General features: G+C 41.2%; 2 protein-coding genes across 5 annotated transcripts in view; one reads left to right on the top strand and one right to left on the bottom strand.

Annotated features, from left to right (window-relative positions):
* G6PC2 (glucose-6-phosphatase catalytic subunit 2) overlaps positions 1–16535 on the bottom strand; it is a 39430-nt gene that overhangs the window by 13826 nt on the left and 9069 nt on the right. The window contains exon 1 of one of the 4 annotated variants that reach the window (XM_051624017.1): positions 8927–9022. The exons of 1 other annotated variant lie outside the window; for it this stretch is intronic. Coding sequence is in view for 1 of the 3 variants with exons in the window: in XM_051624020.1 (XP_051479980.1) it covers positions 8636–8657 (22 nt within the window). In the remaining 2 variants the exon portion in view is untranslated. Of the gene's footprint in view, positions 1–8635; positions 8720–8926; positions 9023–16535 lie in introns of those variants that run through there. 2 more of the 4 variants (XM_051624018.1, XM_051624020.1) reach the window with 2 other exon arrangements.
* On the top strand, positions 9134–14926 carry SPC25 (SPC25 component of NDC80 kinetochore complex). The gene is made up of 6 exons (XM_051624024.1): positions 9134–9440; positions 9526–9591; positions 12536–12682; positions 12833–12937; positions 13239–13337; positions 14206–14926. The coding sequence occupies exons 1-6, from the start codon at positions 9284–9286 to the stop codon at positions 14328–14330; spliced, it is 699 nt and encodes a 232-aa protein (XP_051479984.1). The 5' UTR covers positions 9134–9283; the 3' UTR covers positions 14331–14926.

Genomic DNA, 16535 nt, shown 5'->3' with positions numbered 1-16535 from the left:
TCACAGAATGGTAGTGGCTGGAAGGGACCTCTGGAGATCATTAAGTCCAGTCCCCCCTGCCAGAGCATTTCACTTTTTGGCTACCATCCTGCATCTAATGCCTTGCACAACACATTATCAGTCACAGAATATACAGCAAGCATCCATACATCAACAATGTGGTTCAACTCTAGATTAATTTTTAAAGCAGCAATATTCTCAAAGCACTGAAAACCAATTCTTTCCTTCACACAAGAGGCCATGTTAACCCAGGGCACAATGCAGCCGAAGCTGAGAGTCTTCTCACTCCGTATCACCATTCTCGCACGTGGCCCACACGAGGCCAGTTCCACACACCCCTGCCAGAAGGAGCTGAAGCCCGACCTACTGCAGCTCCCTTCTTGCTGCCCAGCCAAGCAAAATGAGACCTGCCTCACAAACCAGCGCAAGGTTGGGAACAGATGATTATGAGTATTTCCCTGAAGTAGTATTCCCAAGTCAAGCACTTGAGTTCTCCAGGGTGAACAGCCAAGAGTAAACAGAGATTCTCCCAGACAGCAGGATTTTAAGAGTATACAGCAAATAATGTACTAGCACATCAGATTTATCAATATTAGTACTAATAACTGTACCATAGGAAAATAATTATGTTCATTTGTGAAGTGGCATAATGAGAAACCTTATTCCACAAGAGATTAAACAGATATCAAAAGTGTGATGGTACCATCACCCAATACCATCAGAGCAGCAAGAGGAAAACTTCAGTCCTTTATCAGGCTCTCATATCCCTATCTTCCATTAAAGATTACCTATGTATCTGAAACAAACTCAGAAAACAAAAGCAGCTGTATATATGCACTGTGCACTTCCCTACGCCTTTCTACATGGCACTTAAAGCTAAACCGTAGAAGCTCTGGAGACAAAGATATGAACTAGTTAACTGTTTTTGCTGAAGAGAGACTTAGCGGCTTAACAGGGCTTTATGATGTGTGGTCAGGGAAGTCACGTGGAAACATTAAGTAGATTCAACAAATAAGGCATGACAAATAAATGGACTTAGAAGACCTCTCTTTCTGACACAATCCCACATTTACTTTAGCAACTCACATTCAGTTTAGCTTTTAATATTCTGTTTTTAGAAACTTTTTAGGAGATTTAAATGCTATATATTTATTGTTACCAGTTGCATTGAGCCATGTAGAAAACCTTAAAGTTAAAAAGATATTTAAAATTCTAAAATGATACGTGTTGTTTCTGAATAACTACTGTATTTTTCTGTACATTGACTAATTTATTCACTTCAATTGGTATCACCTGATTTCAAGAAAACCCTTCAAAACCCCAAATTTCAGGATATTTCAACGATAAATATTTCCTAGCTTTTTAGATGCAAATATATCGGGAGGTTTGCTTCTTCATAAGCTGTATAGCTTATTGCTTTTCAGCATGTCTGCACAAAGGAACTGTCATACAAATGAATGGAAGGAACTGATCTTCCCTTTCCCAGCTCTTTCCCAAGAACATACTTGCTTAGAAATCTCTCTCAAATAACTTTTAATACCTTATTACTAGAGAAAATGTCTTTTTGATACTTTCTTTTTCTGCAAAAGTCTCTCTCCTATAAAGATAAGTAGGACTTACAATAACAACAATAAAAATCACTCTTTTATACAGGTATGTGTTTAGTATGCCAAACTGTGGAAAATCTGGTTTTGTTCCATTTTTCAGTCTATTTTATACAAAATAAAAAGCTTTAAACATAAGTGTAAATGTCAAGTCAGTGGCTCACTAACAGTCATCTTGCTTCTACTACTTAGTTAAAACTGGGAACTGCAATGGGGCTAAGTCTGAATAACTATTGTTATATTAGGAAAAATATTTTGCAGTAAGTTTCCATAAAGATATGATTTAATCACCTTCCAATCACTTTTTAATGCCCCCTCAACAGTATTGGAAAAATTGCCTCTCTGATGCATGATGTGCAGGACCATTTCAGTAACTTTCTGCATGCTTGTTTAATTTATAAATATAGTAACACCCACCCATGTTACCCACTGGGATAGTGCTGAATCTGCTCAGGCTGAACTCTTCTTCATACAGAAGCATTCAGGCACACTTCTGTTAATATACTGTTTCAACGCATGTCTTAGCAGCATTTCAGTAAATTCTTTCAGTAGGAAAGGTCTCCTGATACTATTTTTAATTTTAAAGATTTTGCTGCTGATTCATATGTTGCTAAGTGTCCTTCTGCTCAGATAGAAAGCTATGCCCCTTAGACATAATGAAGACTAACAGCTAACAGAAATAAGCTTTTTCTCCTACATTCTTTCTGACTGTTTTAGAGCTCCTACATCCAAAACTTAGACATAGAGGAGTTATGTTCATTAAATATGTTTAAAAAACCCCACCAAAATCCACAGTGTACAAAGCAGAAAGTGGGAAGTTTTTGGAACAAGTAAGGAAGTTTCTGTGCGAGAGGCAGTTTAGGTAATGTTCTCATTGTGCCTGGAAATACTCATGATCCTGCTTCATCCAAGAGGCAATCAACAGCTGACGTGGGAGCCCTCTCTTGCCCTGCCAGTGATATTTGGCAACCTATGTAAGTCTGAGACATTAACACTTTACCAGCTCTAGTAACCAGCAGAGAAATGATGGTAAAACATGTCTTGAAATACTATTTAATAACTCGTGCAAACTAACAAAGGAGAAATACTTCCTTAATAAGCATATTTTCCTCCTCTTCTATGCAAAGCACTGCAAAATTCTTCTGTAATGCACCTAGTATCTCAAAGTCACTTGAGATAATATATGAAATTAAATTATTTGCTGTATTTTAGTACATGCAATTGCAAGGAAAACTAGTGATCTATATAAAATGGTAAAAATGTGTATACAATTACATTTTTACATCAACTCTTTGTCTTGTTTTGAGATTATAGAACCAAGGTTTAGCCTTCACATGATCAAATGAGTTCTTAGTGCAAAGGAAAAAAATGTAAAAATGCTATTTGATCATATCAATAACTCTTAATTTCTGGATTTTTCTTATTTTATTTTCCCAGAGACATAGAACCAGAGACTCTCCAGAACTTTATATATTCTTGGAAATAATAAAGAAACAAGAATCATGTTGCTGATCCACTGAAGGGAGGATAAAATGTTTTCAGCCACTTTACACCTACATACTAGACCAAATAATACGTAACGGATATCAGATGTTGTTAAGCAAATGTTTGCAAGGGAAGGAAAAGCCATCAAAGCAAACATTTTCTAAAACAGTGCTAATGGAAGCCTGTGTACTAGGCCTAACTTTCTGGTACATTATGCTTAGTTAATTGAACAATAACATTAATTTCCACATCAGTGTTTTCATTGGCACCGGACCAGCTACAAAGATTAACTAGCAATTTGCTAAGTTCACAAGCAGACACTGTGTACAACAACTGCCAGCTATTTTCTTAGGAATTATTTTTCAAATGGAACAGAAAAAGATACATCTTAATTTTAGATTTAGGAAGAGAAGAATCTTTCAAGAAGCTCCTTCTTTCCGTATTTCATTCCCTCAGGCACTCCTCATTGGATCCAGGCAGCCATAGTTAAGGTCAAGCTGGACTGACCAGTAGAGGTTTAGCAAATACTAACACGAAGCAGTTGCTTTATCTTGGTTCTGCCACCTTATTATTCTGATCTTTCCTAGTTACTACACCATCATTATTCCTTGCTATAATGTTAGCTATGCATACACAGGAAACTAACAAACCTCACGTTTGCAATACAACAATAATTGCCAGACCTTAATACTTATTTATATTTGGCTGCGTTTGTATGTGTAACCGTGTAAATGACACAATGTGTGGAATACAATTCTGAAACGTTCTTGATAAAGTCACGTCTAAGGAATTCTAGTTATTATAATTGTAAGTACAAAGAACTACTTTTTAGAAATTACAAGCAACCTAGAGTTTAACAGCGAATAAAAATCCTTTGAGTTCCATACACTGCAAGTAGAAATGCAGTCTGGACCCGCAAGGCCAACAATCTCCACTGCATTTTTTTTTTGTTCCCTTTCCAGTAAGATCACTGCCTTGTTTATTGCCATTCTCTAATCCCTGAAACTAACCTCATGCCAACCATAGCCCAGTGAGGATAGAAACCTTACAAGAAAAGTAGATGAGCCTGTTTATTAGCACCAGCTTACCAATTTTTTGTTCTCTTAGCAGTTTCCACCTAAGCTGCAGTAGCTCTCCAACTCTGAACTATAGCTCTCAGCTACCCCTTAACCCAGCACTGGACAAGCCCAATGTGAACTCTGAACTAGCAATAAAAAAAAAGCAACAGATCTGTGTTGGCAACAGCCTGCCATACAGTTTGATCGCATGTTAACTGTCACCCTGCTGCTGTCATTGTACATCTTGGAACCTTAATTTTAACCAAGTACCCTAGGGTTAAAAAGACACCCATGAAGAGCTGGCAAATGCAGAAAAGAGGTACATGGTACAATTACATATCTCCAGCAAAGTTCATAGTGCTAGAAATAAGGTAAATTGCTGTTGAAACTTTCTTTGATCCATGACAACCCTGTGGCTTGATAGGACAGATATTTAGAAAAAAACCCTTCAGAACAGGTGTCTGGGCTAGAGTTAAGGTAGGTTATGTGCCAGCATTCTGACTATGGAGCCTCTTGAATCAGACCTAACAGAGGATTTAAGAAGCGTAAGACTTGTGCTACTTTCGCTCATGAGGCCACAGTTCTGTTTGTAATTGATAAGAGCCATCAGATTGAAGAGAAAAACAGCACCTGCTAAAATCACCATTCTTCATTTAAACATGCAATTGGTAAGCTAATGATGGAGAGAGTTTGCAGTGGGAAAGTACAATTCAGGATAGTTTATACTGTAAGTTCATGTCTCTAGAGAACTCTGACAAAGGACTCCTAAATCAGTCAGAAAAAAAGCCAATTAAGGTATGGATTATGCTAGTAAATGCCACAGGCTATGTTTATTCTTTGGCTGGTAAGAGTCTAAAAGAAAGAAACAGAACTAATGAAAATTAGTAAAACTTCACTGATCAAAAAAGATACCTAACATTTCAGAACTACTGCCAGCAACTGTGGAGTGAACCAATTAAAAGGACTCCAAATTCTGAGACCAGAGTGAAGAACTCACCAACAGATGATGGAGTAGAACTCAGGATTTGTTTAGATTAGTTGAACTCGTATTTGCTAAACTCCAGGGGCTGGGAAAATTGTGTATTCAGAAAATTATGAGCGCAAATAGCAAAAGCTAGTGATGTTAGGGGCAGTATTTAAACTTTATACTGGTAGCATGCACTCAGCTAGGGTTAAGGTGTAATTGGGAAAAAAGGAGAATCAGTCCTAGTTTAAAAAAGCCATAAGGTGTGGGCTCCACAATGACCAAATTTATATGTGGCTAGGTAATAATCCTTGAACCAGCCCAACTTCAGTATATTTAAGTCTGACACAGATAAGAAACTAATAATTAGTTTTATAATAATAATTAATCTAATAACTAGTTTTAGGACTAATGCTGAGGAAACTGTGAAATCTGGAGAACAGGTGTACAAGTCAAACAAGACAGAAATACAGTTGGGCAGAAGTGCTAGCCATCAGCAGTAACAGTTTATACAAGAATAATGCAACTAATAGTTGGTGGTCTCAGCTCAGAGTTTGCTTTGAGTCTGGTGCAGGGGAGGAGAGTAATTAACAGTTTTAGACAGCAATCCTCAAAGCTTTACTAAGTTTACATTACTCACAGAATTACTGAGGCTGGAAAAGCCCTCTGAGATCATCAAGTCCAACCTATGGCCTAACACCACCACATCGGCTAGACCATGGCACTAAGTGCCCACATCCACTCTTTCCTTAAAGACCTCCAGGGATGGTTGACTCCACCACTTCACCAGACATGTTTGATTACTGTGAGCAAGTGCTTCCTAATATCCAACCTAAACCTTCCCAACACAGCTTCAGACCATGCCCTCTCGTCCTGCCACTAGTTGCCTGGGAGAGAAGCCCAACCCTCACCCAACTACAACCTTCCTTAGGTAGTTGTAGAGAGTGATGAGGTCACCCCTGAGTCTCCCCTTCTCCAGTCTAAAAAATCCCTGCTCCCTCAGCCTCTCCTCAAAAAATTTTCTGTCCAGTCCCTTCACCAGCCTTGGTGCTCTCCTCTGGACTTGCTCCAGCACCTCAATATATTTTTTTAAGTGAGGGGCCCAGAACTATACACAATACTTTAGGTGAGGCCTCACCAGTGCTGTGTGCAGAGGGAGAATTACATCCCTACTCCTGCTGGCCACACTATTCCTGATACAAGCCAGGATGCCACTGGCCTTTGGGCCACCTGGGCAGGCTGCTGGCTCAAGTTCAACCAGCTGTCATCAACCAGTACTCCCAGGTCCCTCTTTGCCAAGCTGCTCTCCAGCCACTCTTCCCCCAGGCTGTACTGTTGCATGGGGTTATTGTGACCAAAGTGCAGGACCCTACACTTAGTCTTGTTGAACCTCATACTGTTGGCCTCAGCCTATTGACAGGAGGGGCATTCTGCTCCCCACCCCTGTCTACTAGCTCAAGAGCCCAGATGCCCTGAGAATAACCAGTCTTTTTGTTAAAGACTGAGGCAAAGAAGGTTTTAAGTACCTCAGCCTTTGCTTTGTCTTTTGTGACTATGTTCTTCCCCCTAATCCAATACGGAATGGAGATTTTCCCTGGCCCTCCTTTTGTTATTAATGTATTTATAAAAGCACTTTTTATTATCCTTAACAGAAATGGCCAGATTAAGTTCTCACTAAGCATCTTTAATTGTCTTTCTATATGACCTTACAATATCCCTAAACGCTTCCTGATTCACATGTCCCTTTTTCCAGTGTTGATACACTTTTTTTTTTTTTTTTTTTCTTTTCTTTCTGAGTTCTTGCAAAAGCTCCCTGCTCAACCAGGCTGGTCTTCTTTCCCACTGGCTCATTTTTTGGCACACAGGGACAGCCTGCTCCTGCACCTTCATAATTTCACTCTTAAAGTATGCCCAGCTTTCCTGGGCCTCTTTGTTTTTGAGGGCTGCTTCCCAAGGGACTCTCCAAAACAGCACCCTGAATAGACCAAAGTCAGCCCTCTGAAAGTCCAAGGTAGAGATTTTGCTCACGACCTTCCTAACTTCACCACATACTCAAAATTCTGTCTTGTGGCCAGGACAGCCTCTGACCATCACAGCTCCCGCCAGCCCTTCTCTGTTCATAAACAGCAGGTCTAGCAGGGCACTACTCCTGGTAGGCTGGCCTACCAGCTGCAACAAGAAGCTGTCATCCACACACTCCAGAAACCTCCTGGACTGCCCCCCCTCTGCTGTGTTGTAATTCCAGCAGACATCCGGTAAGTTGAGTACCTCAAGAACAAGGGCTATAATAATATAATACAATGCTACCCCACCACCTCTCCTTGCTTATCCCTTCTAAAGAGCCTGCAGTCATCCATTGCAGCATTTCTACCATGCAAATCATCCCACATTTCCATGATGGTCATTATACCATAGATTCCCTGCTGCAGAATAGCTTCTAACTCCTCCTGTTTATTGCCCATGCCACAGGCATCGGTATATATGCACTCAAGCCAAGATACAGATCTTGCCTCCAACACCAGTATCTCACCCCAAGGCTTATTCTGACATCATCTAAAAAGCAGAGAATAACAGAATCACCTTGCTTAGAAAAGTCCTTAAAGATCACCAAGTCCAACCGTCAACCTAACATGGACAAGTCCTTTACTAAACCACATCCCTAAGTACAATGTCTACACGACTCTTAAATATGTCCAGGGATAGTGACTCCACCTCTGCCCTGGTCAGCCTGTTCCAGTGCCTGATTGCGCCCTTCAGTGAAGAAATTCTTCCTAACATAGAATCTAAACCTCCCCTGGCATAATGTAAGGCCATTACCTCTTGTCCTGTCAGTTGTAACCTCATTGAACAGACTAATCCCCACCTCTTTACAGCGTCCTTTAATGTAGTTGTAGAGAGACAGGGTCTCCCCTCAGTCTCCTTTTCTCAAAGCTAAACAACCCCAGCTCCCTCAGCTGCTCCTCGTAAGACAAACGCTCCAAACCTTTCATCAGCTTTGTTGCCCTTCTTTGGACATGCTCTAGTAGCTGTATGTCCTTTCTGTAGTGAGGGGCCCAAAACTGAACATAATACTTGAGGTGCAGCCTCACAAACACTGAAGTAAAGCCAGGAGAAATCCATTAGCTATGGTAATAAAATTATTAATAATTTGCTTCCATAATAAAGTGAAGCCTGGTACCTGGGATCACAAACTAGTGCTTATTTAGAGCCAAAAGGGAATGTACCCAACTGGAGAAAACAGGTGTGGTGAGGTAGTGAGGACATTAATTATGCCTGAGGCTTGGCAAGTGTGTGACCAGGCACACCCAGGGCTGCCATATTCGTTTTCTTCATACCAAAAAGGACTTAAATTACCTCTGCATGTCAGTCTTCTAACATGAAGCCTCACTTTAAAGACTAAAGGTAATTTTTCCTTATTTACCTATCAGAAACATCCTAAACACAGGGAAATAGCTCCCCACTCATGAGAATTCATCTTGGCTTGGGGAATTAAAAGGCAAATTCAGGAGCGTCACAAAACTTACGATTACACGAAATATGTTCCATGAATAAACGACACTGGAAACAAGTTCCTCGCTTCAGAGCCACGTAAAGGAGCTAACCTGCTCCCGAGCCTGGTTTCATTCACCAAAGCACAGTAAATCGCACAAACCGCTCCAGAACTTTCACTAGACCCACCGGCCGCGCAGACAGCCCGGCCGCCGGCCCCTCAGCGGGCCCTGAGAAAACGTTTTAACTTCAACAGGCACTCGCCAGGGAAAGAGAGAGACCCACCGCTTCCTCGCCCTCGCAGCCCCGCACCGACCCGCACGTACCGCCTCCACAAGGGCCGGGGCGGGACCAGAGCCGAGAGCGGCCGGGCCCGCCGGGTGGGCCCCGCTCGGCCCCGGGACCCGTTACCGCAGCAACAGCGCCGGCTGCTCCCAGCAGGCCCCGCGGCCGCAGTCCCGGCGGGAAGGGCGGCTGAGCCAATCAGCGCTGCGCTTGTTGCGAGGCGGCGGGCGGCGGGAGGAGATGGCGGTTTGAACCGGGCGGCTTAAAAGCTGCAGCGCTGGGCGGCCGCAGCCCGCCCCTGCTCGCCCGCCCCTGCTCGCCCACCCGCTCTCCTGGGCGCCAGCACCAGTCCGGCCGCCACCGGTAACGTCTCGTCGGGCGGAGGCGGGCGCGAGCGTATGATGGCGGCTACAAAGACAGATGATGAAATAATCCTCATTGAAAGAGAAATAAAAGAGTTTTGGACCAATTTAAAAAACGTTTATGGCACTGAACAGATTAATGAGACGTTAGCGCTGAGAGATTCGTGCAAGGAGTCCATAAAAGCACTTTCAGGTAAAACCGCACTGTGTTCTTGTTACGTCTGCTATTTTCAAATTATCATCAAACTTCAGCTAACTGAAATAACTTTCCATTACAGAGAAATGGTCCAAGAAGCTGAAAGAAGGGGACCTGATGATTGACAAAATTCAGGAGTATAGCAATGGTACAGTATGTCATTTTATTATTGTGTCTTAACATTTCTAAAATTAGTACAGCTGAATAATATGTTTTGTTTCCCATTTAAAAATGTAAATAATATCAGAATGAAGACAGAATTAAAACCAAACATATTTGGGAAAGTTCATCCATGATGCAAAAAGATAAAGATCAGGTGAAAGTTTATTCTGTAGTGGTTTTGGTGTTTAAGTATTTCAAATAATGAAGTACCTATTGCTGACTGCAATAGGAAAAGTAAATAAATTGCTTAATAAACTTAAATATTCTGAGGTTACTTATGGCTCTTCCATATTACAGAATACAGTCAGCCTATCAGTTCAGGATTAACTATTCTGAATTTTGTAGTTAAAGCTTCAGAATATCAGGTAAAAATAGCTGCAGCTCTAGTATCAGGGTTTCCATTCCTTGCTTTCTATCAAATTATTTGTCTGTGGACAGGATCCCCCATCCTCATACTTTGAATCACACAATGTTAGGGGTTGGAAGATCACCTAGTCCAACCCCCCTGCCAGAGCAGGATCCCCTTCAGTAGGTTACACAGGAACACGTCCAGGTGGGTTTTGAATGTCTCCAGAGAAGGAGACTCCACAACCTCTCTGGGCAGCCTGTTCCAGTGCTCTGTCACCCTCACAGGGAAAAAGATTTTCCTCATTGCTTGCACCCATTGCCCCTTGTCCTATCACTGGACATCTCTGAGAAGAGCCTGGCTCTGTCCTCCTGACACTCGCCCTTTACATACTTACGAACATTAATGAGGTTGCCTCTCAGTCCCCTCCAAGCTGAAGAGACCCAGCTCCCTCAGCCTTTCCTCATAAGGGAGATGTTCCACTACCTTCATCATCTTTGTGGCTCTGTAGTGGACTTTTTCAAGCAGTTCCCTGTCCTTGAACTGAGGGGCCCAGAACTGGACACAATATTTCAGATGTGGCCTGACCAGAGCAGAGTAGAAGTGGAGGAGAACCTCTCTTGATCTACTAACCACATCCCTTGTAATGCAGCCCAGGATGCCACTGGCCTTGGCCACAGGGGCACATTGCTGGCTCATGGTCATCCTCCTGTCCACCAGGACCCTCAGGTCCCTGTCTCCTACACTGCTCTCCAGCAGGTCAGCCCCCAACCTGAACTGGTACATGGGGTTGTTCTTTCCCAGATGGAAGACTCTATATTTGCCCTCATTTTTATTTCATCAAGTTTCTCCCTGCCCAACTCTCCAGCCTGTCCAGGTCTTGCTGAATGGCAGCACAGCCTTCTGGTGTGTGAGCCACACCTCCCAGTTTTGTGCCATCAGCAAACCTGCTGACAGTGCACTCTTTTCCTTCACCCAGGTCACTGATAAATATACTGAATAGTACTGGTCCCAGTACTGACGCCTGAAGGACTTCACTAGATACAGGCCTCCAACTAGACTGTCCCACTGACCACAATTCTGACTTCTTTCCTTCAACCAGTTCACAATCTACCTCACTACCTGATCAGCTGGACCACACTTCCTCAGTTTAGCTACAAGGACGCTGTGGGAGATGGTGTCAAATGCTTTACTGAAATCAAGATAAACCACATCCACTGCTCTACTATCATATATCCACCTGGTTATGTCCTCATAAAAGGCTATCAGGTAGATTAAACATGACTTCCCCTTGGTAAAACCATGGTGACTGCCCCTAATGACCCTCTTATCCATGATATGCCTAGAGACAGTGCCAAGGATAAGTAGTTCCATCACCTTTCTAGGGATGGAGGTGAGGCTGACTGCTCTATTGTTACCTGGGTCTTCCCCCTTACTCTTTTAGAAGATGAGTGACATTTGCTTTCCTCCAGTCCTCAAGCCTCTCTCCTGTTCTCCATGACTTACCAAAGGTGATGGAGAGTGGCCTAGCAATGACTTCTGCCAGCTTCCTCAGCACCCACAGGTGCATCCCATCAGGAGCCATTATGGATGCCCACATTGCTTAATTGATCCCTAACCCAGTCCTCATCAACCAAGGCAAACTCCCCCTTTTTACTGACTTCCTCTGGGATCCCTGAGGCTCCTGAGGACAGTCTCCAGCAGTTAAGACAATGAACTCCACTAACTCCACCTTTTTTGTATCCTCTGTCACCAGGGCACCCACTTCATTCAGCAATGGGCCTATACTGCCTCTAGTGTTAGTTTTGCTTGCAGTGCATTTGAAGAAAACCCTGTCTGTTGTCCTTGGGCCTCTCTTAAAAGGTTTAACTCCAAGGAGGCCTTAGCTTTCCCAGTTGCCTCCCTACATCCTCTGACAACAGTCCTATATTACTCCCAAGTGGCCAGCCCCTCCTTCCATGATCTATAAACTCTCTTCCACTTGAGTTTGCCCAGCAGTTCCCTCTTTAACCATGTGGATCTCTGGCTCCCTTTCTTGATTTACTATCCGTTGGGATGTGCTGATCCTGAGCTTGGAAGAACTGGTCCTTGAATGTTAACCAAATATCTTGGGCCCCTTTACCTTCTAGTACCCTGTCTCATGGAATTTCCCCTAGCAATTGCTTAAAAAGGCCAAAGTTGGCCCTGCTGAAGTGCAGGGTCGTGATTCTTGGTATTCTGTTCCTACTGCACAAGATCTTGAACTCCACCATCTCATAGTCATTGCAGCCAAGGCTGCTCTCAACCTTCACTGCTTCAACCAGGCCCTCCTTGTGAGTATACATGTATATAGTGCTGGCACTAGAAACAAGTGGCATCTAATTGAGGTATCAGAGGAGCTCCCTACTTAGTAGCTTGTCTTTTGAATAGCTTTCACTTTAAGCTTTTATTTTTTAGTACAGATATGCTGACTTTTCAGGTGACATAGCATGCATTCCACTAGGTTTTATTCAAATGAGTCCTCTCAAACTATATAGGTAAGTACTAAACCTCAGGGACCTAATTAATCAACTGTATATATTCATATATTCTTGCCTCCCTTCAGAGATTCTCCAGCAGAGCCAACGCATATCAGAAAATCAAGAGCGCTTTACAGAAATAAAATCTAACCTAAATCAAGAAGAGAAGCAAAAGAAGGACTTGATTGACAGCATCCGAGAGCTTAAAGAAGAGCTGATGAAGAAAAAGGAATGTAAGTAACCAAAGGATGATAAGCAGATTTTCTTAGAGAAGTAATTGTTTTCAACATGTGTGCTTGGTGGCCTTTTCTACTGATCTAAGTACTTTTTATGTGCTTGTGTTACCTTTATTTTTATATTTGTGGTGTCGTTTAAAATTCTAGTGATATCTGCTAAAAACAAAGCTGCTAAGGAGAAAGTGGAACGACTGTGCAAGGCTAAAGTATTGTATGAAGAGCGGCTTGGACTGGAAATACGCAGAATTCACAGTAAGTTTCTACAGTTTCCCTCTTTCTGTGTGCAGTGGTACAGTGTTGGATTGTGCAGTGAAAAAAATGGTAGCTTACACAGCTGAAGAATTTTCCCAGCCCAGGTATTACCATTGTCTCTCAAATGGCAAAAATATGGTATGCTAAAATACATTTGTCTTTCAAAGAGATGAGATTTGCTTGACATGCAACTATTCTAAGAATATTAAATTAAACTCTAGCTTAATAATGTGGTTTTTAGTTGTCATTGTGACTGTCCAGCAGAGGTTAATGGTGTTAATTCTGTTTGTGGTTTTTTTAGATGAACAATTACAGTTTATATTCAGACACATTGACCACAAAGATCCTGACAAGCCATATATGTTTACCCTTTCCATAAATGAACACGGTGAATATGAAGGTATGTGAATTTTGAATACTTAAGGAAGAGGACAGACTCTGATGCCCTTATTTGAAAAAAGGGGGAGAGGAGTAAAGTCAATTTTAATTGTAACCTTTATGTTCCAATTTCTGAATGAAAAACCTTGCAATGGTAATATATTTTAAAATGAAGTTTCTCTTTTTCATTGATATGAAAATACAACTGCTTATCTTTACTCCCCTCCATTTGTGGAGTTGCTGTTTGCAGCAGGCAAAGCAGGAAAGAGAAGAGATAATGCAGATGGACAGATGCTTCAATTTGTAGTTTGTTGCTTCTTTTTATGCTGAGTGTTAATGCTGACAGGCATAATTCAGCCTGTTTGAGAGAAGCTTAGAGGGCAGAAAAAAATAGTTTCCCACTATTGTGGGGATTTGAGTATTGTGCAGAATAGTTTCTAGACAGATGCTACTGTTGCTCTGCTGTGCCTCTAGATACAGACTGAATTTATTTTGGGATTTATTAATTCAGATCTAAACTGTGCTGAAGATAAAAGTTTATCACATGCTGGGCTATATCAGTTTTCAGTCTGCCTGCATAGCAACAAAATTGTTTAGGAATGTGTTTAACTATTTTCAGCAGGCTATGCATTAATGGAAATTGCTGTAACAATTCAAGCACAGCACTGGGTAGGAGGTCTGGAAATAAGAAAAAAGATGGTGTATTCTTTGAGGCTTTGTCTTTGCTGGAAGAAAATTATTTAATAGGTTACTCAAATAATACTGATTAAGCTTAAAATATACAGAGATAAAGTACACTTGTATTTCATAAGCACTGAAAAACTTTTTTCTTTAATAATCTTTTATTTTTTTATAATAGTCTAATCTTTTCGAAATTTGTGTCATTTTAGTGACTTCCTGTACTCCTCCTCTGGATTGTATAGCAGAGTTCCAGCTCAAAGTGAGAGAAACTAACAATTTTTCTGCATTTGTTGCCAACATGAGAAAAGCTTTCACTGCTTTATCTTACAAATAGTCTGCATGAAACTATAGAGCACCTTTTTCTTTCCTTCCTATATTGTGAAAGTATGTATTTATCCATGTCTTACTCTTAATTTCTAAACAAAGAAAAGTAATGAAAATAGAATTTTAGTCTGTAATCTAGAGACATTTTAGATGATTCTTCAAACAACAGTATAATCAACCAGTCTTCAGACATGTAAATTTTGATTCAATAGCAAATAGCTTAATTATATCTATTTAGCTACCCCAGGAAGATATTAAAGTACTTTCTTTAATTTGTCTCTTTTCCTAAAGCATACGAGTGTCTTTCAGGTTTGTATGTGGTTGGAATAGGCCCAAAACCTACTAAAATAATGCACTGGAGCTTGGCAATTACTTAATTAACCTGTATCAAAGGTCACTGTCTTATTTTTTATTTTTTACCCTGTCTTGTACTCTCCAGTCTTATAATTCATTTTCATACATGTAAATAGTTGTCTTTATTTTGGCCCTTTTAAACTATGTATCTTACTGCCTGTTTTAGATTCTTGTCTGGATGCCTAGTTCTGTTAGTAACAAAATCATTTGACTTGCATGCTATTTTTGAATAAAAGTTTCAATAGAAACAAGTGGAAACTTTGTATTATTTTGATCAGAAATTCCACAGACCTGAAACAGAACCCTGCTGTAACCCAGATTCCTGGCTCCCACAATACCCAGCTGGACAGAAAAGCTGGCCTGAAACTTGACCTGCAGTGGTGAAACATAACACTTCAGAATTTATACAGCATGTGCCTACAGTAGCATTTCATTTTTTATCAGAGTGGACTTTTGAAATTACTGTCCTGATCCTCACCACTCTGGTTCACATTTCAGTTGCAAACTGCATTCCTTTTGGAAGGCAAGTTAATCTGGGAGATGCACACATAACTTATTACTGCTGTTAATGTTACATAAAAGGAAAGACGAGAGCTGGTCCAAACCAGCATTTGGTGTAGATGTTGGTCTTCTCATTTACTAATGTAACTATAACAGCACTTGCTGTTCTTGCCCAACTTATGATCTTGGCTTGGGCAAGAAACCAAAATAAACACCTCCCCCTTCCTTTGTTCCTATGCCTTCATCAGCTTCCTAATATGTAAACCTGGCCCTTGAGGCACGTATGAATCTGGTGATGCTGACAAGATACTCTTACTATGGTTTAGACTACTGCCCAGACTGATGTGAACTGTATTTGAAGTCACTTTGCCTAAAACTAACAGTACAACTTGCTGCATACAGCAGAGACTCTGCACTCCATCTTCTGTGAGACAGCTGAAATGCATCTTAAAAAAAAAGTAACTCATGTTGCTGTTTTTTAAAACATACTACAACGTATCTCCAAAAAGAAGATAACATTCAATTTCTTCTTCCCTATAGAGAATAACATGGAATTTTCTAAATAATGCAACATTTTAGTTGGTATGCCCTGTCTATTCTTTCTCTTGTGCTACAGCCAGCTATACACAAAAAAGAACAGTCAGAACAGTAAAGGTGCCACCTGCAATTTTAAAACAAAGTGGCAGCAGAGGTTCCTAGGCTTTTCTATAATGACATTTCAAATGAAATACACCCTCAATTTCTGCCCTGTCCATAAATCCCATGTGCTCTGGAACAGAGGCATAAGCTGGGAGACTGCTTTCAAGTACTGGGTCTAGTTGTTCATTAGCACATTTTGCCTCCTTTTTGACCATACTAACAGGAATATTTAAATTGCAGGTTTTTCTTTCTATTAATTGGTTCTACCACCAAAAGAATGCTGTAGGCACTTTTATGCAGGTCAATAGACTAGCCTGTAGTTTAAGAAAGCTGCATTCAGCCAGCTCTGCAACTCCTGCTTCTATCTTCTCTCCCAGGAGCTACAAGTGCTGTATCATCCTGCTTTGCTGGTATCTTCTCTTCCTTCCTCACACATAAGCCCTCACCTTCTGTGTTAAAAAGCCCATCGCTTCTATTTTCTCACTAATGGCATCGCCCTTCTATCCACAATGACTGTAAACATTTTGTAGCACACTCCTGCCCTTCTCCACCTGCCCCCACCAAATATGTTACAGAAGCAAAAAGGCAGCCAGGACACAGACACCTCATCTCCCTATTTTCAAATGGAGCTCTTCAGTCACTAAGGATGTACATAATGCTCAATGCACTCTGTGGCATATCTGATTTGATTATCATCTTCATAGAAGAAAAAAACTGAAAC

Source organism: Apus apus, chromosome 6 (assembly GCF_020740795.1).
Source record: "Apus apus isolate bApuApu2 chromosome 6, bApuApu2.pri.cur, whole genome shotgun sequence".
Taxonomy (NCBI): Eukaryota; Metazoa; Chordata; class Aves; order Apodiformes; family Apodidae; genus Apus; species Apus apus.
The sequence above is the reverse complement of the archived record's forward strand: the minus strand, read 5'-3'. Positions and strand labels throughout refer to the sequence as shown.